This window comes from Tenrec ecaudatus, chromosome 6, assembly GCF_050624435.1.
Source record: "Tenrec ecaudatus isolate mTenEca1 chromosome 6, mTenEca1.hap1, whole genome shotgun sequence".
NCBI classification, from domain to species: domain Eukaryota; kingdom Metazoa; phylum Chordata; class Mammalia; order Afrosoricida; family Tenrecidae; genus Tenrec; species Tenrec ecaudatus.
The window spans coordinates 34671526-34696177 of NC_134535.1; the positions used below are offsets into that span (position 1 = coordinate 34671526).

Here is a 24652-nt window from a genome sequence, read left to right on the forward strand (position 1 = left end):
TGACAACATTTCTTTTTACTTGTACTCATTAAGTTTCCCCAATCGCCCCCACCAACTTCCCCTACCATAACCTCAAGAAACTATTAATCCATTTACTCCAAAAATACAAACTCATTGCCATTCAGTCGATTCCAACTCATAGCGACCCTGCAGGACGGGATAGAACTGTCCCTGTAAGTTTCTAAGCCTGTTACTCTTTACGGGAGTAGAAAACCCTTCTTTCCCCCAAGGATGGGCTGGTGATTTTCAACTGGTGACCTTAGGGTTAGCAGCCGAGCACACAACCACTACACCGCAAGGACTCCCTTAATCCAGTTCCTGCCTCTGTAGATTGACCTTGATGTGGATTTCACATCAAGAAAAGCATTTTAAAAAAATCAAAGAAAAAAACCCACAAACATAAGTTTAAATAATATTTACAAAATCTGTTTACAAGTATAAGGCATGATGGTGGCAGAAAAGTTGGGAAACGAAACTCAAAGAAAGAGAAACTACTCATAGTGCTCGCCCCTGGGTTTATCACTGACAACGCTTACTGAAGTCTTAAGTGGAACCACATTTATTCCTCTTTTGGGGTCTGAATTATTTTCTCATAGTGCATCAGATGCAGTTTCTCCTCCTCACTGAACCTTCCATTGTAACATCAGGGGTTTCCACCCAAAGGGCTCCTTTCACCAACAGAAGTGGGAAGATGCTGTCATGGAACCACATGTAAGGCTTTAGATAACCAAGTTGGCTGTATTCCAAATGCATGTTTGTCAGAAATGATTCTTTTTAACCCAAAGCTGTGCTTCCAGGGTGCATGGTGCCACCATGGATCTAAGCTGTTCGAGAGAAGCTGTCATCAACCGGTTCTGTGTTCAGGAAAGGAGAAGGCTCCTGTTTTGGTGTCCTGGCCTGAGGGGAGTAGGGGCGGCCATGCATCTGCAGCAGCCCCCACGCAGCTTCGGAATGTGCTGGAGGGAGTCACTGCAGGCCCGGGCAGCTCTCCCTGGTGGCGCGGTGATAGCCAGGAAAGAGGAAACCTTTTGTGAACTCAGGCACTTGCACAGAAACAAAGGAGTCTTGGAACCAGTTGGGGACCTCCTACGGCCACTGGGACATTTGCCTTGTGTTGATGTCTGAAACCATAGTGGCAGCAAGTTGTGGGGGGGGGGGGGGAAACATCAGTAACGAGTTGGAAACGAAGCCAGAGAAGGCAATGGAGGCCGTGTGGGAGTTGGGGGAACGGGGGGCCCTTGTGTAATGTGAAGGGCACTCACTGTGGCTTTCTGTGTGTTTGACCAGCCTCCCGGCCAGAGGTGGTGGAACTCCCAGTAGTAAGGGAGGGGCCATTCCTCCCAAAGGCCTGGTTAACTCTTTAAAGTTGCTACCCATTTAGGGCCTTGTTTCTTCACTAGCCTGGGATTTGAGGGCACTTACAAGGGGCCTAAAGAAAAGCGATCACTATGATTTATTCTGGGGAGGGTGAGCTGGAGCTTATTACCTAAGGGGGGCTGGCAGTGGAACTGTGGGGCGGCAGTGGTGCCGTGGCGCTGGGGTGGCATGTGGTTGGAGGAGCAGTGCAGAGTCATGGCTAAGACAGACTCAGACCCGGGCACCGGGGCTGCCCGGCTCGATCCATGCCCTGCCACTCGTGAGTTGTGTGACCTTGGGAAAGCTACTCAACCTCTTGGGACCCCGTTTCTCCCATCTGCAAAGTGGGATGATGCTACTGTGGTGAGCTGTTGTATGAATTAATGAGTGAACATATGTGAAGTCCTGACACACACACAGGAGCACATGTAAACGGGAAGCATGTCTGGCAGTGAAGTAAGCATGCTCTGTGTGTTTGCTTTGACTACTAATATTGTTACGGATGCTTGGGGAAGAAGGAGGGAGGAGGGGAGGGAGGGGAGGGGGAGGAAAGGCAGGAAGAAAGGAAGGGATTGTGGAAGGACAGAGGAGAAAAAGACCTGTCATAGGCTGGGAAAAATACACCTTGGAAATGTGTGTATTACATTAAGAATGGCTTGGTGGTTCAGGCCAAGAGAAGGAAGGAAGGAAAGGGGGGCGCTGGTTTTTAAGGGGCCAGATCTCCCGCTTTCATGAGTGTAAGCCTAAAGAACGGTTGCTGAAAACACCTGACTCTCTCACTCAAGACGTGTCCCAGGGGTGCTCCCAATGCTGTGCGTGCGTCAGCACCTTTTGCCTCTAGTGTCCTCTCCAGCCCCAGCTCGTTGTCTGTGAGCTGGTAGGAGACATCCTGGTATCCTGGGGTAGCTTGCACAGTGCTTGGCAGGCAATGGCACCCCGCTTACGCAAGTGGAACAGGTTGCTTCTTTACAGGGAAGGAAACTTGTAGCAGTGTCCCTTCCCTGCTAAAAGCACTTCCTATTTCTCAGTGGCTCTTAGAAGCCCCTGCTCTGGAGAAGCTTGTGGAAGATGTCTCTTCTCTGAGGCCCTGACAGGATGGATGCCTGGTCCTGCCACATTCACGTGCAGAAGGACCCGGGAGGGCTGTGGGATGAGCCCCCTCAGACCTGCAGGACAGCCGTGAGGAGATGCAGCAGAGGGAGAATGGCTGGAGCCCTCCCGCACTGGGGACAGGAGTGTCAGAGCTTCGCTGACAGCGCACTGTGTGTCGCTTGTGATGTTTAGACCATATCCCGTCTAAGCTTTTTGTTCTTGCAAACATAACGTGGCGATCACTTGAACTACACTGTTCAGAGAACACATCCCTCCGAAAGACTTTCCGATGTGCCAAGATCCAGCGTAGCTCCACATAGGTTACTGTGTTGACTCCTAAACATCATGCTAGGCCTTTTGTAGACAAGGAAGCTGAACTTCAGGCAGTTAATTCATTTGGCTAAGGTCACACAGCAGTAAGTGTGGAACAGCTGGAATTGGAATGTTAGGGAGCTTTTAATTTAGCTGCTGGGCTTAGAGAAAAATTAAAAGCATGTGTAGCCACAGAACCTCCAACGTAGATGTCAACAGCTGACCACACACTTGCTGGAGAGGAAGGAGTGATGGTAGTCCCCCGCGGCATCTCCTTTGAGCTGTTGGCTGCAGTGCGTAGTAATTGTACCAGAGAGATCACAGGTTGTGGGTGATAGTATTCTGGCCTTCCTTGCAGGAGGCATGGGTTCATTCCCAGCAAAGCACGTTGTGTGCAACACTCCCCCCACCCCCAATCTGTCAGTGGAGGCTTGGGTGTTGCTGTGATGCTGAACAAGCAAAGCTTTGAGATTATGATAGACTCGGAAGAAAGGCCTGGTGATCTACTTTCAAAAATATCAGCCAGTGAAAATCCTATGGGTTGAAATGGTCCAGAACCCAATTCATAGGGTGATGCCGGAGCGGGCAGAGTTTCCTTTCGTCTTGAGTGGGGGTGCCGTGAGTCCTGGGGGGAGGGGAAACTCCAGGGCATCTAATAGCAACTGTTGAACCAGGCCATCTTTTCCTCAAGAAAACAGAGGAGAAGGGTCTGGCGGTGGGCACGAGCATTCCCACCCTCTGCCCAACATGCCGGGAAGGGAGGTCTGACTGTGGTTCACCCATGCCCTTGCCAGTAAAGAGGCAGAGACCACACAGTCAGCAGTGGAACCGAGAATGAGTTTTAAAAGCCCACTAGGACGAATCCAACCAACTTTCCCAGACATAGAAAGATACTCAGGGAATCTGTGACTGCAATAGGAGCCGCCGTGGCATAGTGGTTACATGTTGGGCTGCTAATTGCAAAGTCAGCAGTTCAAAACTACCAGTGCTCCTCAAGAGACAGACGGGGCTTTCTACTCCCATAAAGAATTACTGTCTCAGAAACTCACCGGGACAGTTCTACCCTGTTCTACAGGGCTGCTATAAGTCAGCACCGACTCAACAGCAGCGAGTTTGATTGTGTTCTTGGAGTGACTGTGCTATGTATGTTTCCAACATGCATGGGCCAACCTGCACACTGGGGCATACACAAGCTCCCTTCCTCAACTGAGCTGTTTCCCAAGCTGTGCCAAGGCAGACACGTAGAGTTGTAAAGCGCCACAATATCAGGGTCGTTCTTTGCTTTGTTTTGCAGAGCTCATTAACCACTGGCAATTAGCATTCTTTAGGAGAAATATGGGTCTTTCTCCTCCCCCAAGAGTTAGAGTTGCCGTCTCCTACAGGGAGGCTATGAGTCAGAATCAACTCTGGCAGTAGGCGTTTAAGTTGTATAACATAGCGCCACTTGGCGTGTTTGGTAACCCCTACTCTAGATGTGATCACTTGAATATCACTTATCTGCCTTTATATCACGAGGAAGCAGACTGAAGAGGAGGCTCCTCACTCATTTCTTACTTTCTTGGCTGCCAGAAACCAACCCCTTTACTGTGAATCCATGCTGACTCTTAGTTGCCTCTTAGGACTGAGTCGAATGCCCTGCTAGGTTTTTGAGGTTGTAAATTCTGGAGCACACTGCCACAGCTTTCTCCTATGGATTAGCTGGTGGGTGTGAATCACCAGCTCTGGGTAGGCAGCTTTGTGCTTTAACCACTCTGCTTCTAGGGTCCCTTTTCAGCTACTAGAGGCTTAATTACGAACAGAATGACACTGAAATACTCACCATTCCCCTCTTGGAGAAAGGCCATCTTGACTTCTTGGACTCTGGTGGGTTAAATTAAAGACAGTATAGTATTACTTTTGAGTTGCTCCTGATAGATATTTGAGATGCTCTATAACCCCGGCTTTTTAAATGAGCCAAACAGAATGCATAAAATGAATATTCATATTTCTACAGATGAGTGAATAAAGCAATGCCGTTACCTAAAGGTTGGTGTTCTATCACAGATTTATGGTGTAATTGTCTTTTTTTTCACTAGAGTATTATTTATCTCTCTATCGCTTGAAGAAAACTCACAGAATGGTGTAAAGATAAAGGAAATTTATTTCAGACATAGCCAAAGGACCTTGAAACTGAAAGGAATGGTTCATTTGCACACCATCCTGCTGACTCAATGGCAGTGAGTTTTTTGGCCACAAACTACCCCACCACATGCAAGGTCAATAGCCTGACCCAATTAGAGACTTGGAGATCGCATCTCTCAGTAAAGTGTGGTTAAATGAAAGTCCCCGATATAGGAGAATATTAACCTAGGACATCAAGGAGGAGCTGGGGCTTATGGACACCAGCGACTATCCTCCAAGTAATGCTGGCTGTGAGTAGAGAATAAGCCATTCTTTAACCACAAATCCTTCTTTCTTTTTTCTTTTTTAATCATTTTACTGGGGCCTTGTACAGCTCTTATCACAATCCATCCATCCATTGTGTCAAGCACATTTGCACATATGTTGCCATCATCATTTTCAAAACATTTTCTTTCTACTTAAGCCTTTGATATCAGCTCCTCATTTTCCCCTCTCCCCCACCCTCCCTCCCTCATACACCCTTGATAATTTATAAACTATTATTATTTATCCTACACTGCCTACTGTCTCCTTGCACCCACTCTTCTGTTGTCTGTCCCCCTGGGAGGGGGTTATATATAGATCATTGTGATAAATTTCCCTTTTCTCCCCCACCTTTCGCTTACCCTCCTGGTATCGCTACCCACATTATTGGTCCCGGGGAGTTTATCTGTTCTGGATTCCCTATGTTGTGAGCGCTTATCTGTACCAGTGTACATCCTCTGGTCTACCTGATTTGTAAGGTAGAATTGAGGTCATGATAGTAGGGGGAGGAAGCATTTATGAACTAGAGGGAAGTTACATGTTTCATCGGTGCTATGCTGCCCCCTGACTGGCTCATGTCTTCCTTGTGATCCTTCGGTAAGGGAATGTCCAATTGGGCTTTGGGTCTCCACTCTGCACTTCCCTTCACAGATCATTCACATTGATATGATCTTTTTGTTCTAGGTCTTTGATGCCTGATACCTGAACCCATCGACACCTCATGATCACGCAGGCTGGTATGCTTCTTCCATGTGGGCTTTGTTGCTTCTGAGTTAGATGGCCGCTTGTTGACCTTCAAGCCTTTAAGACCCCAGATGCTATATCTTTTGATAGCTGGGACCATCAGCTTTCTTATTTGCTTATGCACATTTGCTTATGTACCCATTTGTCTTCAGTGATCATGTTGGGAAGGTGAGCATCGTGGAATGCCAGCTCAAGGGAACAAAGTGTTCTTGCATTGAGGGAGTAGTTGAGTGGAGGCCCAATGTCCATCTACTACCTTAATACTAAATCTATAAATATATGCCCATAGATCTATTTCCCTATCATCATATAAATATATTTACATATGTCTATGCCTGTATTTAGACCTCTACAAATGTCCTCACCTCCTAGTTCTTTCCTCTATTTCCTTTTACTTTTCTCTTGTCCCATTATCATTTTTGACCTTCATTTGGGTTTCAGTAATTCCTCTTGGCTACATTGCCCTTGATCAACCCCCACCAGGCATCCTATACCCTCCTTGCCATCAATTTTAGGTCACTTGTTATTCCCTAGTCCCTGGGTTGGTTGACACCCACCCCACGCCCTACTTCCTTTTCCACACCTCCTCTCCCGTGTCTCCCAAGAATCATCGGTTCAGTTCTTTTCTCCTCTGGATTATTTATCCTGCCTATCTTATCTAGATAGACATGCAGAGACAATAATAAGCATAAAAACAAGACAGAGCAAAACAAAGCAACAAAAGAAAGCAACAACAAAACCCAAACACCACCACCCAAAACAAAAACCAAGGACAAAAAGAGAAAAGCCTATAAATAGATCCAGGTCTGTTGGTTGACCTTTCAGAGTGTTTTCTGGTTGAGTCGATGGCTCCAGAGTATTCTTGCATTGAACACTTTTGGTATTCCCCAGGGACTTCATTGCTTTGCTCCCCTTGCTGCTCTGTTATACACTGTAAATGTCTCCCCAGTCACAGAATGCTTCTAGATTACCAGGAAATAAAGAGATTTGATTCTGGTTCCTTAATTTATATGTTGGTTGTATCAATTTGTAATGATACCCAGAGAAAGGTGGAAGAAATGAGATGCTTTGCAGGACTCTCTTCTACATCAAGTTCGCTAAGAGACTCGGTGTCATGTTTCAGTTAGTTAGAAGCAATTATTTAGATAGCATTGATCATGTATGATGTGCTTGTGGAGAATTTAACCTCTGTAATTATGGAAGTCATCTCCCCAACTGATTATTCTCTCTCTTATTTGGACCACCTTATTGATCTTTATAAAGAGGCTCTCCCTCAGTGACTAATTGACTTCACCATTTATAGTCTGACATTTGAGAGCTGTTAACCCTCAAATGCCCAGTGGTAATTATGTCCAATTTCAATCTGAGCAACTGGGGTCTCTTCTGTTGTTAAGATTTGCGGGATAAGTAGGGGGGAGGGACCCTTCTGAAAAGCTTCACAGACATTCTGAAGAAGACATTGGACCCATGATCGTTATTATGTGGATTAAATGTTGTCCTCCTGAATTGGAATATCTCATACAACAATATCTTTAAGTGATTCATATGACAAATTTTGACAATCACTACTGAAGACCATGATTTGGCAACCTGTCTATTCTAAACTAATTGAGAAAAGGTGAGTGAAAAGAAGTGGAATAGGAGACGTTTTGTAACTCTTATTGTGTGGTATCACACTGTATTATACCAAATGGCACTGAGCAAAGAACTGCTAGTATAGTTTTATGCAGTCATACCCTGTTCCCAGCAGGGTAGTTCTCAAATGTTAGCAGCCAGCAAAATCATCAGAGTCACCTGGTGTAATTATTTTTTAAAAAAAACCTGATTGCTGGGCTCAGCCACAAGAAGTTTTGATTCAATACCTCTGGAGTTGAACTAAGAATCTGCATTTCTGATATGCAGATTCCCAGGTGATATTAAAGATGCTCACCCAGGACCAGACTTTGAAACCAAATTCTAAATGATAGATTGAGAGTATATTTTAAAAGTTATTTGAGATACAATTAGCATATCATACAATTCAATGTCTTCATTATATTAAGAAGGCTCTGTGGAACTTGGGACACTGAATCCTGGATCTTCAAGGTGCACAGCCTGCTCCAGAGACTGCATCAGTGAGATCCGATGCTGAAACTTCACTGGGTGAACTGCAGTCTCCCTCAGATACCTGAGGACTTTAGTCAGAAAACACATGGTGTCTGAGAAAGCGGAAGACAGCCATGCCAAGATTGTTGAACTGTTGGTAAGCGGACAAACACGGTCTAGCTTCATCTAGGCCCTACATGCTGTATTAAGATATCTACTATTCTGGCAAACCTGTCACTGACTTTCTGCTTTATTTTAGTTTTGTTTATTCACATTAGGGTTTATCTCAGAGGTGCTTTGCCATTAGGGTCACACTCTGGAAGTTGTCTTACATTTTTCTGTGTTTCAGTAAATGAACCCCAGGATCGATGTACTTATAGGACAGCAAGTAGAATAAGGATTCCAGGGAGTGCCCGGGGGAGGTGCACAGGGGTGTGGAAGGCTAAAAGGGAGACGATGCCAAGGAGTCCAGGAAGAATTAGTATGTTTGAGAACTGATTGTGGAAGCAATTGTACAATTTCTGCTTGACGTGATTGAACTATGTAATTACATGTGCATTAATTTTCAAATAATAATAACCTAAAAATAGTTATTAATTTTAGGAGTAGCACCTGAGCTCACATAAGATAAAAGAACACAATACAGCTGAGATATTCAAGAAATGCCTTCATTTAGCCACTAAAGATATGCCTTTAAAATATAAATCTATCCTTTAACTCTTTAAAAAAAGTAAAAAGAAAGTGTGCACTCATCACCACAATCAGCTTTGAAACATTTTCTTCCTTCTTGTACCATTACTGTTGATTCTCATGTCCCTGCAACTTCCCCTTCAGGGCCCCCAAGCAATCCCTAATCTAGTTACTGTCTTCATAGGTCCATCCATCCTGACGTTTCTGTCTAAAGAAACATACAAAACAAAGACAAACTACTCCCCCCCAAAAATAACCAGAAACAGTAATAATGACCAAATAAAACAGAGAAAAACCTCAATAGAGAAGAAAACAGAAAATATGTAAAAGCTAGAATGAATTAAAAATGGGTCAAAAGGGAGATCAAATGACAAGATGTTACATTTCAGCCTACCTACAGCTGCTAAAATCTACTTTACAATGCTCTTTGTCTGATATCAAGACTATTCGCATTCCTAGATAATGGTCAGTGGGGTTTCACCAGAGAATCAATCCACACAAGGACACAGCCAATGGGTTTTGGGCTTCCACTGTCATCCACAGCATTCTATAAATTGGGTGTTTAGAATTCAGCCTCTGGGACTGTTCCCTCCTCTGAGTTTGGATTTTATTATTTACAATCCTTAGATCACACAAAGTGATGTGCCTCTTGCTTGTGGACTTAACTGATTCCTCACTTAAGTGACTTCTTGTTTTGAGACAAGCCTTTAAGACGCAAGACCGTGTTTTTTTCTCATAGCCTGGCACCATTTGATTTCTTCATCACCTTTACTATATCAGCCATGTCTTCAGTGATCTCCTTATGAGGGTGTGATAGTTGCACCAGTTGTCCATTTGAGACTTAAGAGTGAAGGGTGGCGTTCAGCCTGTCAACCGAGTCACAGCTTGATGACCTCATGTAGAGGCGCAAAGGAGATGAATAGCTCACTTCCTGCAGGCCATTACTGATGATGAACCTTATGGAGCTCCACTGATGCAGCCAGAGCTCTGGAGCTGAGTAGTCAGATGGAAACCCACACCAGTGCTGAGAAGCTTCTACCTCCGCTACATCCACAAGGTCTCCCACCCACTGGCCTGTGCTCTTCTTGCATTTGGTGTCATTGCATGTGTTTTGTGAGCCTGAAGAGGACTTTATAGATTGGTATTAGACATATGTCCTAATATCGGACTTATGTACTTGATCTGGATAGGGCTGGGATGTTTTCTCAATATTTAATTGCTCTTGTATAGAAAGCTCTTTCATATACACATATGAGTCTCCCTGGATCTGTTTCTCTGCTCTACCAGGATGAACACAGAGGGTGAGTACTGAAAAAGGCCATGGCTCAAGAACGAATTGTTCTTCTATGAGAGCTACAATCAAGGGAGAGTCAAAATCTATTCATGTGTCTCTGGTTTATATATGGTCCTGATTCACTTGAGGCAGCATGAAACAAGGGCTGAACTCTGTTAAGATTGCACTGTGTTCAGAGGTTACTTTAATTCTAGAGGCATGTCCATGAGCAGATCAGTGAACTTCTCTTGGTTTGTTCGTTTGGATTGTTGTAACACATCAACAAGTCCATGTGAAGGGGATCTATGAAGAGTGGAGGCCTCTACAAATGGTGATTATAATGCCCTCACTGGTGGCTACTGGCTTCCATAACAGCTGCACATACAATGTATTGTCATAGCAAGAGTAAGAACAAGACAGGAGATTAGTGGTCCAGAGCCCAGTCCCATCCCACTAATACAAACTAGCTAACGCCCTGGATGGGCTCCTCCTCCTCCTTTTTGGGTCTCACGTTACACATGTTCGAATGAGGAAGGGGCCGAGGTTTCTGGGGATGCCTCCGAATCTTTAGAACCTGCTCATCTTCAAGCATTGCCACTCCATTTGTAGCTCTTTTACAGATTAGAGTTCCAAATCAGAATTGTGTGTGTGTGTGTGTGTGTGTGTTTAAAAGGCTCAACTAAGTACAAAACCAGTTTAAAATCCACTGGGATGGATCATCTTTAAGTGTCTCTTTAGCTCTCCAAGTCATGGCCTTCCTACCCTCAGACCACTGGGGAATGATACATCTGGGATACCACCACTTGTTTTTCCAACCAAAATGAAAATGCAAGAGTCACCCCTAAGGCTACCTCACTCTATTGGGCACTCATCTGGCTGCACCTGCTACAGCCGTGGTGGAGGGCACCAACCGGTGTGAGGCTAAAGACCAGGAAGTGAAGGGCAGTAAGGTGGATGGGGAGTAAGCGTTACAGCTACCATAGAGAAACTGCCCACCCGCCTGAGTGTGCTTTCTCCTCTGAGGCAATCACCACCACCGGTTATCTTGCACTAAACCTGGGGTGGGAGGGGGTGTTGTGGGTGGGTAACTATTTGATAAGAGGATATTTTTGAGGAAAGAGCTAAGTAAATGTAAAGAACCATCTTTGTAAAGTAAATGACCAATAGCAGGACTGGTATTCAACTGATGGGAGGGGAATTTTGTGTCAGCTTGGCTAGATGGATATGGTACTCAGTTTGGTCAAATACTAGTCCAGATATTGCAATTAAAGTATGCTGTAGATGTGATTAACATTGACAGCCTGTTGACAGTTGACTTTATGTAAAGGAAATTACCCTCAATAACTTGGGTGGGCCGCATTCAATTAGATTTGCTCTTAAGAGCAAAAACCTAGGTTTACCAGCAAAGAATGAAGAGCCTCAAGATTATAATATAGAATTCCCACAGGAGTTTCTGGTCTGTCCTACAGAAATTCCACTTGTCCGTCTTTATGGATGCATGAACCAATTCCTTTAAATAAATCCCTTTATAGCTTTATATTTTCTCTGGAAATCCTTGACTAATATGCCTGGTCCCAACAATTGGTGGCCAGTCTGGTGTAACTGGTCTGTGCAGATGTTCTGCTACAAGGAATGTTTACGGAGTGAACAGAACCTGAATTCAGCAGCAGCAGTGGGTGGCACAGGTAATCCGCAGCCCCATCTGACACCAGAAGGTCTCCAGGGAACACCTCAAGTCCAGGGAGGTTCAGCACCACGGAACTCCGCCTGTGCTCGTACAACCTGTTCTCAGGGGACAAAAGGAGAGAAGAGAGAGCGGGGCTGCAGGCAAGTTCATTGCTCATATTGCCTCTGGTCCTTCAGAACTGGCTGCTAGCTGCCGATGTCGGCTGGCTGAGGAAGGCCTTGGAGGCCTGCAGGCTCCATGTACAGTCGTGCCATGATGACACACAGCTGCTTACTGACCATTCATGCTTTTGCCCTATCCAAAGCAGAAGGGCTTTGGATTGTATCAATGTCAACACAACACGGACTCAGAAGACTAGAGGGAGGAAGATCTTCGTCTTTGCAAGTCACATACATTGAAATTTGTAAGAGGTGCTCCTCTATCGCCTCTCCAATTCGATCTACCTTCCGTTCATCCCACAAAATTCAGGCCGTGGATTAGCTATGTTAAGGAACTGAAAAGGGAAAAACTTGAACAAAATTAAGCTCAGCTTTGATCAATTAGTCATATTTCCCTAGCCCTTTCTCTAATTTTTTGTTGGTAAATTTTTATGATAATGTGGTAGACATTGATCATGGTCAACTCGGTGTCCATATTCTTCCTTTTCTTTGCCCAGCTACTACACTGACCCTTACGGTTATGAGATACAAGTGCACATGACAGGGGGAGGATTCTTAGGAACGTTTTCTTACAGGGATTAACTTGTCTAGCTCCTTCCTTTGACTTTGTTCTACTGCCTTTCTGGAAAATGGAACCTGAAAGTGCAGACAGTACCTGAAGTACATAAATACGATACCTAAAAGTACAGTGGCCATCTTAGAGAAGAGGAAGACAGAAGGAACTTAGTAGTCACTCACATGTGCCTGAGGAAACTCAACTTCAAACCAAATGCCATTGAGCTACCAGAGAAGCATCTTTATTTGTGCAAGTCACCCGAGTTATATTCTGTCACATGCCTACCCAGGCTCTTCTGTTACAGATCCTCCTGATGCTGCTCTCGCCAGCTTTGATCTCAGCCTTTCTGTATTCTCCACATCTGTTAGACTCTGTCACCACCTGCTTTACGATGAGGCTTCATAGTAAGATGATACAAATTGCAAGTTTTTACATCTCTCCCCTATTTGTTACGTGGTGGTTTTAAACAGTTTGTGGAGATTAAAAAAGAAATCTTTTCATTCACTTTTTTCCTGGACTTTTTGAAAGCCCCCCCCTCACATTTGCCAAACCAAGCGTTATGGGAAGGAAGGAGTTGAATTAGGTGGGGATTGGAACATCCGCATGGTATGAATGAGAAGTGAAACTTACATGTCATCGTCCTGGATGGACACACAATGGATTAACAGTACACAGATACTGCCAGGAGTTTTACAGGGTATTTGGGAGGCGTTGCATACACGAGAAGATTAAGGGTCAACAGAAGAACACTCCCGGGGTGAAATACTAGAAGCTTCCTCACCCTCTTTGTAATTTTCTTATAAAGTCCTTAGAAGTATACAATGGTATTTAGTGGTCATTGGGCAGAGCATGGGAAATTACAGCAATTTCCAGGAGAAAGGTAACCAAAGTGAATTTTGGCAGAAAAAAATTATCCTTTTGAGTTTAAGGTCTCTATGTTTCACTATCTGGTAATAATTAAGGGGTTGATAGTTTGCAAAGATTCTAAGCTGCTTTTATATTCTCTGCAGACCTCAGAGAAAGGCATGCCTACTGACAGGACAGGAGGATTCATCCTCCCTGCCATCTGGACTGGCTACGTGCTGCTCATTTGTGCTCAGTAGTACCCTGAAGTGGTGGCTCACAACATGCAGTCAGATTGCCTAAGCTTTAGTCCAAGCTGCATGACTCTGGGCAAGTTACGTGATCTCCGGGACCCTTTGTCACCACCCTGTGAAACATAGAACACAATACCTACCCATTGTAATTGGTTATTGTGGGAGGATTAACTCCATTAAGCAATCGAGTCTTCTTAGTGCAGTGTCTAGAATTTAATCAGGAAGCTTTCAGTGCTATTAGGCCGACCGATGAGTATTTACAAATATAACATTCTATTATATTTCTACTTTCTTTACTAGACTGCCTGTTCCTTAAGTGCAAGATACGTGTCTCACCATCCTTGATGTTTGGAGGAGCTCATTTATAATCCTGTCTCATGGAAAGCACTTTACTTCATAAGATACGTTTGCAGGTTTATGCCTTCCCTTCCCTGTAACTCTAAGCTCCACTTCCAATTCTAAATTCCTGTTGTTTATTATTGTTAGGTGCCATCAAGTTAGTTGTGATTTATAGTGATTTTATGAATAGCAGAACGAAACACTGCCCAATCCCTGCTGTTAACCAGAAATCCTTGCAGTTGAGTCAATTCTGACTCCGCGACCCTATAAGACAGGGTAGAACTTCCTCTGTGAATTTCTCAGAGGGTAATTCTTTACAAATTAGAAAGATTCACATTCTTCAGTAGAATAGCTGGTGGTTTCGAACTGCTAACCTTGTAGTTAGCAACCCAACATATAGCCACTACACCATCAGGTCTCCTTACTCCTGTTGTTAGTGAAGCTCAAAAGCATTTATTGAGTAAATGGGTGAAAAGCCGAGTCTACACACACCAAGCATCATGCCACCCCCTCAACATAAACTAGAGGAGGCGCTGCAGAGTCAAGCAGTTGCATTCCGATCTCAGCCTGCACTCTGCACTTCAGGCCTCGGTGCCTTCGCACAGGCAGTTTCTCCCTGCTTGCTGGCCCCACTTTGTCGACCAAGCAGACTCACATTCCTCTTTCAGTTTCCGCTTAGCCATCCTTCCTCCAGAGAGCCTTTCCCGACCTGGGTAGACAGAGCAAACGCTCTCCTTCCCTTCTTCACCCCAACTTGCCCCTTGATAATGATTTCATTGAAGGCTCATACTGTGTATTCCTATGAGGGGACTTCAAAGAAGTTCCTAAAAAATGGAATTCCAAGAAAGTGGAATTTTTCCCATGAACTTTTTGAAGCTCTCATATATCATAGCATCTGGGCACCTGGCACAGAACTTCATACAGAGCAGGTGATCAGATGAACTTCTGAATAACAGGCACGTTGACCTACACAATGATATAGTGACTGACAGGCATCAGATAGATTTTGCTTTTCCATTCGAGATCATAAGGAAAAATTGTATACATTCACAAAAGTAAAATGCCAATTGAATCACCATCCCCCGTAAAGGAGCAGGTACCCCCCCTGTGCTGGGTACCCTCTGGCCGAAGGCATCTGTTTGGAATGTTATCAGCCAGGTTTTGAGGTCATTTTGCACCCAGACAGAAGATAATTGCTTATGCAGAGCCTGAACCCGACCATGACCTTGATTTTACTGTCTCAGCCATGCTCATGCTGGAAAGGTGAACACAGCCCAGAAGAGCACAACAAACATGACAGGTTCATGTTCATCAGCAGGCATGAGTCCATTGAAATTATTAAGAAGTACAGTTGTTACCAAACAGAAACCTACACAGACACTACAAAGGAATATCTGTACCCAGGAATGGGAAGAGATGTGAATTGAAGCAGAAAAATGCTCCCCTGCCTCACACTGCTTGGAGTAGAAGGAAGTTCTCTAAGCACTCTGTGAAGGGAAACCACCGCCCCCACTGGGGTGGGGTGTTGCTTCTAAGAAGCGGCTTGCCTGCCTGCGGGCTCATTGTGTTTAGTTCTGGATTGAGCGCCTCCTGGGAGGCAGTCGTGGTGGTGCCCTAAGAATTCTATACTCTCTACCCCTCGAGCGAAATGGTGTCTGGGGGTGTCCTGTGTGAAGAGGGAGAGAAGAGAACTGGGTGACACTCAGTTTCTTCACAGGAAAGCTAAGTTAGGAACTGAACTCATAATCAATGCTCAGTGCTCAGGCGGAGGCTGGCAGACCATCCTCCGTCGGTACGTCCAGTATAACTTCCTGTTGCCCTCCATTTGTCTGGAAAAGCACAATGAGAGAAACATTCTTGAGAAAAACATCTTTTGGTTTGTTCTCCTTTTTGGTTTGATGCTCAGCTATCCTGACCCTTTGCTTCAGTACAAAATCTCAGGACCCAGGGGATGACAAGCGGAGTCTGCAGCCCTCTTTGGACTTGACACCCCACCCCACCCCCCACCCCCCGCCACTTGCATTCTCAAACACAGCCACACGTGCACTAACCCTGAGTTGCGTTGGCCCAGGCTGGTCAGATCCGAAGGGACTAGTCCCATGGCAGTGGGAATAATCTCTTTCTCTTCCTTCGGGTACCAGAACATCTCTTTTTCTGTCCTCTGCTGGAGATCCGAAGGTCCCTAGTGTGGGCTAATGGCGGCAACAATGTAGGGAATCCAGGGAATTCCACGCCCCTCCTCCCCACGGGTGGGCAGGTCCCCTGCGTCAGCACTCAACTCGGAGGCAGGCTGCTCCTGCAAGTTGGTGCCAGGAAAGTTTCTGGTGGAAATGTGACCAGAGGGCCTCTCATGCCCCTACTTTGTAAGCCATAGGTCGAGTTCAAATTGAAAAGCAGAGGGCCTTTGCTGAGCACCCGTTCTGTTCAGGGCTTCCGTGGGGTTTCATGTTGATGTCCACAAGGACCATAGGACAGGACGTGCAAATGACGCCTCTTGCTGTCAACAGAGCCAACTCAGAGGGGTGGATAAGGGTTTCCTGAGGTCTCCTGGCCCTGCGTGGAAGACCCAGCTCGAATTCAAAGGCAGGTTTGCTTTCCAGAAGACTGTGACTAGAGGAGAGAGAAAAGGATCTCTAAGCACTTGAGCACGGAGCGATGTTTCCAATGACTTCACTGCAACTCTTAGATCAGCTCAAAGAGGAGGCTTAGTCAACGGCAGAGCTGAGAGCAGTCCATCTGAATCCATCATAACTCCTTGGCCTTCATATCATTCATTAGCCAAAGGACCTGAGCAGCCCCCGCTGACACAGACAGGGGATCTTCTGAGAGTGCTGAGAAGGCCTTCAAGCTTGGTAGAGGGGCAGCGAAAAGAATGAAGGCCCTTTGGGGGTTGCCGCGAGTCAGAAATGACTCGAAGGCACCTAACAGCAACAACAAGCCATTTGTCAGTTTGTCATCCTTTCAGTTTGCCGTACTCTGATGGCTGGTGTATTGCTACCATGCAGAAATCTCTGCTCTTGGTATTTCAAATATCAGTGTAGCCTTCAGACAAAGGTGGCTAGGAGGAAAGGTCTGACAACCTACTTCTCAAAGTTAGCCAATGAAAACGTTACAGCTCAGAAGATAATGTTGTCCAATATAGTGCTGCAAGATGAGTTCCTGGTGTTAGAAGGCAGCACACATTGTTGTTAGTGCCCTTGGATAAGTTCCGACCATAGTGACCTTCTGCACAACAGAATGAAACACTGCCCAGTCCCGTGCCAGCCTCACAACTGCTCTTATGCCAGAGCCCCCATTGATGCAGCTGCTGTGTCAGTCCATCTTGTCCAGGGCCTTCCTCTCTCCCGCTGCCCTTCCACTGTATCAAACACGAAGCCCTCCTGTAGGGACTGGTCTCTCCTGACAACGTGTCCCATGTATGTAAGACGAAGTCTTGCCATCCTTGCCTCCAAGGAGCACCATGGCCTATACTTCTTCCAATACAAATTTGTTGGTCCTTTTATCAGTCCATGGTTACTTTCAATCTTCTTCTCCAGCACCACAGTTCAAATGCATCAATTCTCGTACAGTCCTCCTTATTCAGTGCCCACCTTTCACATGCAGATGATGCTATGGCGAAGACCAGGCAAATCCTAGTCCTCAAAGTTAAATCCTTGTTCTTTTTATTTTTTACCTCCTTGTTATGTAACACTCTGAAGAGGTCTGTGCAGCAAATCTGCCTGATGCAGTGCATCTTTTGATCTCTTGACTGCTGCTTCTGTGAGCACTGATTATGGATCCAAGTAGGATGAAATCCTTGACAACTTCAACCTTTTCTCCATTTATCATCATGTTACCTACTGGTCCAGGTGTGATGATTTTGGTCTTCTTTATATTGAATTGCAATTCAATATAAAGAAGACCAAAATCATCAGGCTACAGTCTCTGATCTTCATCAGCAAGCGCTTGAATGCCTCCTCACTTTCAGCAAGCAAGGTTGCGTCATCTGCTTACTGCAGGTTGTTAATAAACCTTCCTCCAATCCTGATGCCACACTCCTCTTCATATAACCTAGCTTCTTGGACCATTTGCTCAGCACCCAGATTATATAGGGAGAGGACAATGAGTCTGCACACCTCTCCTACATTAAAAAATCATTTTATTGGGGTTCTTTACAGCTCTTGTAACTGGATATCCATCCACTGTATCAAACACATTTGGACATATGTTGCCATCATCATTTTCAAAACTTTCTACTTGAGCCCTTGGTATCAGCTCCTCATACTTCTCCTACTTTTAACCCATGCAGTATTCCTTGTTCTGTTCACACAACTGCCTCTTGATCCATGTACAAGGTCCTCCTGAGCACAAGGAAGTGTTCTGGGATTCCCATTCTTCTCAAGGTTGTCCACAGTTTATTATGGTCCACACAGTTGAATGTCTTTGCAGAGTCAATGAAACACAAGTAAACATCTTTCTGGTATTCTCTGCTTTGAGCCCAGATCCATCTGATAGCAGTAGTGATATTCCTCATTAAACATCCTCTTCTGAGCCCCGCCTGGACTTCTGACAGTTCCCTGTCAATGTACTGCTGCAACTGTTGTTGCATGTTCTTAAGCAAAATTTTACTTAGGTGTGGCATCAGTGATATTGTTCTATACTTTGAGCATTCTGTTGGGTCACCTTTCTCTGGAATGGGCACAAATGTGGATCTTGTCCAATTGGCCAGGTCTTGCAAATATCCTGGCAGGATGAGTGAGTGTTTCCAGGGCTTCTTCAGCTTTTTGAAAACATTCGATGGAAGTTTCATCACTTTCTGGAGTCGTTCTAATGCAAGGGAATGACCTAATGCATTCATTGAAGTTTGAACTTTTTCCTTCAGCTTCATTGGTTCTTACTCACATGCAACCTCCAAAATGGTGGAACATCAATTCGTTCCTTTTGGTACGCCACTTGTCTGTCAGTTTGCCGTACTGTGGTGGTTTGTGTGTTGCTGTGATGCTGGAAGCTATGTTAGTGGTATTTCAAATGTCAACATGGTTACCCAAAGTGAGCAGGTTTCAGAGGAGTTTCCAGACTAAAAACAGACAAAGAAGCAGGACTCGGCTCCCCAATTTGGAGGAAGAAGCTGCTGAAAACATTTTGCATAGCTACAAAGACAGTACACAATAGCCACAAAGTGGACACAAACATATCATTGTTAATGAAGATGTCATAGGACCAGGACATGTTTTGTTCTGTTAAACATAAATTCACCATGAGTCAGAAAGAACTCAACATGATGGAATTCCCAACCCATGATCAAGTTAAGATGAGGGGTTTTGTGCAGGAGGCTGGCTTGCAGAGTAGGGTGCCTCTGGACACTTAATTGGGAGTTGGACTTGCTGACCCACAGAAGTGGAGCGGAGTGGGTCAGCACAATGAGCTGGGTTTGCTGACCCACAGAACTTGAGCTAAATACCTTTGGGTTGCGGCTTATAGCTTTTGGACATTATTAGAAGACCTGAAATTTTGTAACATGTTCGGGTAACAACTACATACACCGAATATTTCTTATAGGCATTATAACTTGTTATCTTCCTTAATAAATCCTTTTATTTAAAAAAAAACACCAGAGAAAAACAATGATTGAATCTTCAAGAATTCCACAGTGCTTTACTAACAAAATGAGAACTTTCCTGAAAATCCCAAAGATTCTGAGGATGAAATTGGACATGGTTATTTCTCTTGTTGTCACAGCTTTTAAGCACCCCTAAGAGGGATGCTGCTACCACCTCAGGGCACAGTGAAAATTCAGAGCTGTTTTCTAAAGAGACAGGACTCACCTGCACTCCAGAGAAGCTCCCTCTATTAACAGACTTTTAAAGGTCATCCCAGGTCTAAACAGCAAGTCTTGTTCCTTTCATCCTTGTCCACAGAATTTCTGTTTAAAGAGCTGTTGAATGTATTTGGCCTTTCTGTCACCTCTACCTGACAAAGCAGGTGTTAATTAAACCACAGACCAAAGCATTGCCTATTCAAAAGGAGAGCAACCACTGTGTATGGCTCTTGTATCCTGCCCCAAAGCCACAGCAAAATGCATCTACTTCCATTGAAGGAGATTCTTGAAATTAAGACTCTTTGTTCCGTAATCATGAAGTGACTTGGAGCTGGTAAAACAAAGTCTATTGATTAATAATCCATTAGATACTTTATGCCAGATCAGAAATAGATCGTAAATTGTGGTAGTTACGTAATCTCTTGTCAACGTGAGGGTATTAAGAGTGAAGGGGTGAGGTCTAGTGTGTCAATCAGGCGATAGTCTGATGCTATCTCCTTATGTGCATGGCCTTCTCCTGAGGATTCTGGGAACTTCCTCTCTTTCTCCCTGGAGGTGGGGCACACACCTTCTCTGCTTTGCCTTCCTGTTGGGGAGCCACAGCCAGAGAGCTTGAGGAACCAGCACTGGGATGCTTCAACTGGCATTGGAGCCACAAGACTTCCCACCCACCAGCCTGCCATCTTCCTGCAATCAGCATTATGGCATGTGCTGTGTGAGTGTGAAGTGGAATCAGACATATGGGCTAATATTGGACTTGATATGTGTTAGACTGGGATGTTTTCTCAATAAACAATCACTCTTGGATAGAAAGTTCTTTCTTATACACATGTGAGTATCTCTGGATTTGTTTCTCTTGTCAACATGGTATAACACATAAACAAAGAGCCACAAAATTTGATAGCACTGTAGAAAATAAACACATACCTGGATTGATGTAATTCTTCTCCCTGAAATTAAAAATATATATCTATAACTGTAAATCCATATTTATACACACACTCACACACACAATAGGGCTTCAAAAATTAGTGAGAAAATGAATGAAAGGACAATGGAATTCCATGAAGCTCTCTGGTACATTCATAGGGATACATGCACACACACACACACACACACACACATGCTCACACATACACATGGTTTAGTCTTTCTCAAATGTGCCCCAAATTCAACAGCAGATACCTTGAAAGGAGAGACAATTTAATCTCTTGGGCAAACATTTTTGGAATTTTGTGTGGAGTGATGTGAGAGGGAAAGGGGTTAGAAATCTGGGTAATTTGTTTTTCCTCTTCTTTTAAACCAGGGACACTGGGCTTTCTTCAGTGCAGTATATTTGTAACAAAGGCACCATATTCCAATGCCTGAGGCTCCATTTACATCTTGACCTTGTGGGGACCTTTCTTAAAGTGCCTTCAAGAATACCAGGAAAAGACAGTGAACCAGACCTTTCTCCTGCTTCCCCAAACTTCTGCGCCCCATTTTACTTAATAGCCAATGTGTCTGTTCGCTTAATGTGTGTTCCCCACCTGTACTTCCCATGTTTTTCTCCCACCGTGGAAGCCCCTGGCCTTTGGGAAAATGTGACAACCCCAAGCCCTAGTTTTCTTTGCTTTAGGGCTGTGTTACCTGAGAGCTTGAGCACGGTGGGGCGGGGCTGGGCAGGGGAGAGGCCTGGTGAAGGGGCCCCTCGTTGATGGGCCGGCGCTGGGGAGGGGTCTGCTTCCTCATTTGAAGTTCTACTGAGTCAGCTGTGGGGTGGGCCTGTTCAGGATCAGAAGACAACCTCAGATTGCTGAAGGTCAAGGGTGATATGGAGGGAGAAGAGTCCTTCCGGCTTCCAGGTGGTTTCTTGGCAAGATAACATGTGGATCTTACAGGCTCCTTACAGCTTCCCCAAGGGGACACCTCCCAGGTGTCCTGCTGGAGCATTGAGGTCAAGCTCCCACATCCACTGCCCCGTAATCTCCTCAACGTAGGAGAGGTAGAAATTCGGCCTGGGGCTTGCCGGTCAAACTGGAGAAGGTTCCCCTGGTTCTCACAGTGTCTGTGAAGAAAGGCCCCATTGCCTTCAGACTGTACTTCTGCGTGGAGAGACCCCATGTTGCCTGTGGAGCCAAGGGGGACAGCTACCAGATGCTTCTGGAGGACACTGTCCAAGTTGCTGCTCTCCGATGTACTCTGGAGGTGCTCGGGTTCCTCATTCGAGTGCCCCTCATCCCCAGGGACTTCTCGATCCGTTTCCAGAGGAGAATCGCCCGCAGGATGTTGCATTTTTAGTGAGGAAGAGCAGAGTATGGAAATCTGTTACAAATGAGGGAGACTGAGATGAGAGAAAAAAAAAGGTGTCTAATTTTTCAGTGGAAAACATCGAGAAGATACATTACCATCCTTTATGCTCTGAAAATAATTTCCATAAATGTACCTGCCTTCCTATCTAGTTTATGTTTGCAATCTACTTATTACCTCTTCTAGCTCTAGACAGAAAAAGCCTTTAAAATGTTAATGATTCCAGAGACATCTTGAAAGATGCCCAGTTCGTCATCTTTTGATTATTCCATTTCAGAAAATCTATTTTTTCTTGTGCGTGGTGTTTATTATTCATTCCTTTATTTTAGTATTTCAGTGCCTTTTAGGAAGATATGAACAAGGACAACACTGGCCTTGCTTCAAGGTAAGCAACCGTGGTAACTTCAGTTACCCAGTGGGCCATGGCTTTAAAACATTGATGTGAAGCCCTTGACTAAAGATCTTTCAGTTTCTCTGAAACCTCACATTTTGGAAAATGAACTAACTGGAGGGTTTGAAAAGAAACCCTCCAATGCAACCAGCTGTCCTGCTTCTCAGAAGTAGAGACGTTTTCTAGGATTAGCTAATGTCGGGTTATCCTCCAGCCCATTCGTATGGATCAGTTCTGACACATAGTAACCCGATTGCACATAGAACTGCCCATCGGATTTCCAAGGCTGTAAATCTTTATAGAAGGCTGCCACAGCTTTCTCCTGAGGAGTGCTTACGGATCGGAACTGCCAACCTTTAGGTGAGCTGACGAACACTTCATGCCTGCACCACTAGCGCTACTTCCTACTCCTAAGCAAAGCTAATTCTACTCCATTTGATGGCTTGATTGCCACAGGAAGGAAGTATTGATGTGTGATAAAGCCCCAATCCATCCCATCAATCATTGCCTGAGAGTGAACTCTTGTTTATTAACAGACCTGGTGTGGAACAGGTAGTAGGAACCATCGTTGTCCTTGCATGGACAATTTGGAAGGTGATTTCAGGCAGGTTTGTGAATGGAATATTGGTAGTTGACCATTTAAGATTACTCTCTAGGAGTAATCTTAGCAAACCTATAATTCTAATGCAAAACTTGGTGCTTTGGAACCCTGGGGAAATGAACACATTTGGATAGTCCTATTTTAAGGAAAACTAATAACATTTTTAGACTTTATAATTTTTATTGCATTTACAACATGTTTAGTAGAACTTTTTGACCATCTATTACTTACTTTCTCAATGCTGTAGTTATAGTAGAGAATGTTATAGTAGAGAGCACTGAAAACCAAAGAAACTTTTCAGGGTGGCCTGGCCTCCTTAGGTGGGCTCTCACAACAGTTGCTATTGTTGGATGCCATGGAGTCGATTCTGACTCATAGAGACCCATGTATTAGAGTAGAACTGCCCCATAGCTTTTTCTGGACCATTCCAGGTCTTTCTTCTATGGAACTACTGGGTGAGTTTGACTGCTAATCTTTTGATTAGCAACTGAATGCTTAACCATTGCTTCGCCAGGCCTCCTTATTGCTCTAGCACTGTGCTGAAACAAATGGTTCGCGCTGTGTTTCTTTCTTTCTTTTTTACATTAAAAAAATACTTTTCTAGGGGGCTCTTACATCTCTTATCACAATCCATACAGTCCTCCAGTGTGTCAAGCACATTTGCACATATGCCACCATCATCATTTTCAAAGCAGTCTCTTCCCATTTGAGCACCTGATATCAGCTCCCCATTTCTTTCCCCTCCCTCCCCCATCCGTCCTCCCTCATGAACCCTTGATAAGTTATAGATTATTTTTCCCATGTCTTACATCATCCTCCATTGCCCCTCACCCACTTTTCCATTATTCATCCCTCTGGGAAGGATTCTAGTTGAACCTTGTGATTGATTACCCCTTTCTCCCTCCACCTTCCACTAATCCTCCTGGTATCTCTACTCTCCTTGTTAGCCCTGAGGGGTTTATCTATCCTGGAATTCCTGTGTTTTGGCCTCTTATCTGTAGCAGTGTGCATGCCGTGTATCTTATAGCTCAATGGGGAACGCAGTGATTTTTACAAGTTTTCTAAGCATATGCTTGTTTTCTCCCACACTACATGGCTCTATACTGATGTTTTCCTTAATTTCCAGTCATAACTTCCCTTTAATGTGCACATACTTGCCTATTGAAGCCACTCCCTTTTAAATTGGTTTCTCCTAATCCTGTTGTAGGAGTTGGAACCCACTTGGCAGTGGGGGAAACTTGCAGGTATAAAAATCGAATGCAGAGAGAACTCATAGGCTGTTGGACTTGCCCTTGCAAGTAAAGAGGAGGAGCCCAACGGTCTTAAAGTAATGTGGGGGCTCCAAGCTCCCTTCTATTTATCCCTGGCTTTCGGCTGGCTGAAGGACAAATGAAAGTAACAGCACTAAGCAGGAGGAGGAGCCTTATGCAGGCACCTACGAAAGCCCATTCAATTTATGCCCAAAGCGATCTGAAGTTCTTCGTGTTGGTCTTGCTTTAATATTTTGAGCTGAGGATTCAGTGTCCCAGAACTTCATGTAGCTAATGCATAACAAGTGGGAAACTTACATTTGGGCAAGGTGGGATTGTATGGGTTTTGTTCAGAGACTACTAACTCGTCGCCTCTCTGGGAAAGAATGAAGAGGTGGTTTCAGGTTCTGAATACCTACTGCTTCACCATCGGACCAGTATCTAATTCTCCCCACAAACAAATGACTGAGACAGGGCTGGAGTTACCCAGGTACTTTCACAAATGCTCTCT

The 24652-nt window shown here is 44.7% G+C and overlaps 1 protein-coding gene across 1 annotated transcript in view; it reads right to left on the reverse strand.

The window, feature by feature from the left end:
* Positions 1 to 21884, reverse strand: part of PLEKHG7 (pleckstrin homology and RhoGEF domain containing G7) — a 53195-nt gene extending 31311 nt beyond the window's left edge. Inside the window, exons 1-4 of the mRNA XM_075553214.1 lie at positions 21240 to 21884; positions 20538 to 20560; positions 11631 to 11758; positions 4580 to 4620 (exon numbers count right to left, since the gene is read on the reverse strand). Coding sequence (XP_075409329.1) covers positions 4580 to 4620; positions 11631 to 11758; positions 20538 to 20560; positions 21240 to 21884 — 837 coding nt within the window. The remainder of the gene's footprint in view (positions 1 to 4579; positions 4621 to 11630; positions 11759 to 20537; positions 20561 to 21239) is intronic.
* Positions 21885 to 24652: the final 2768 nt, after the last annotated feature.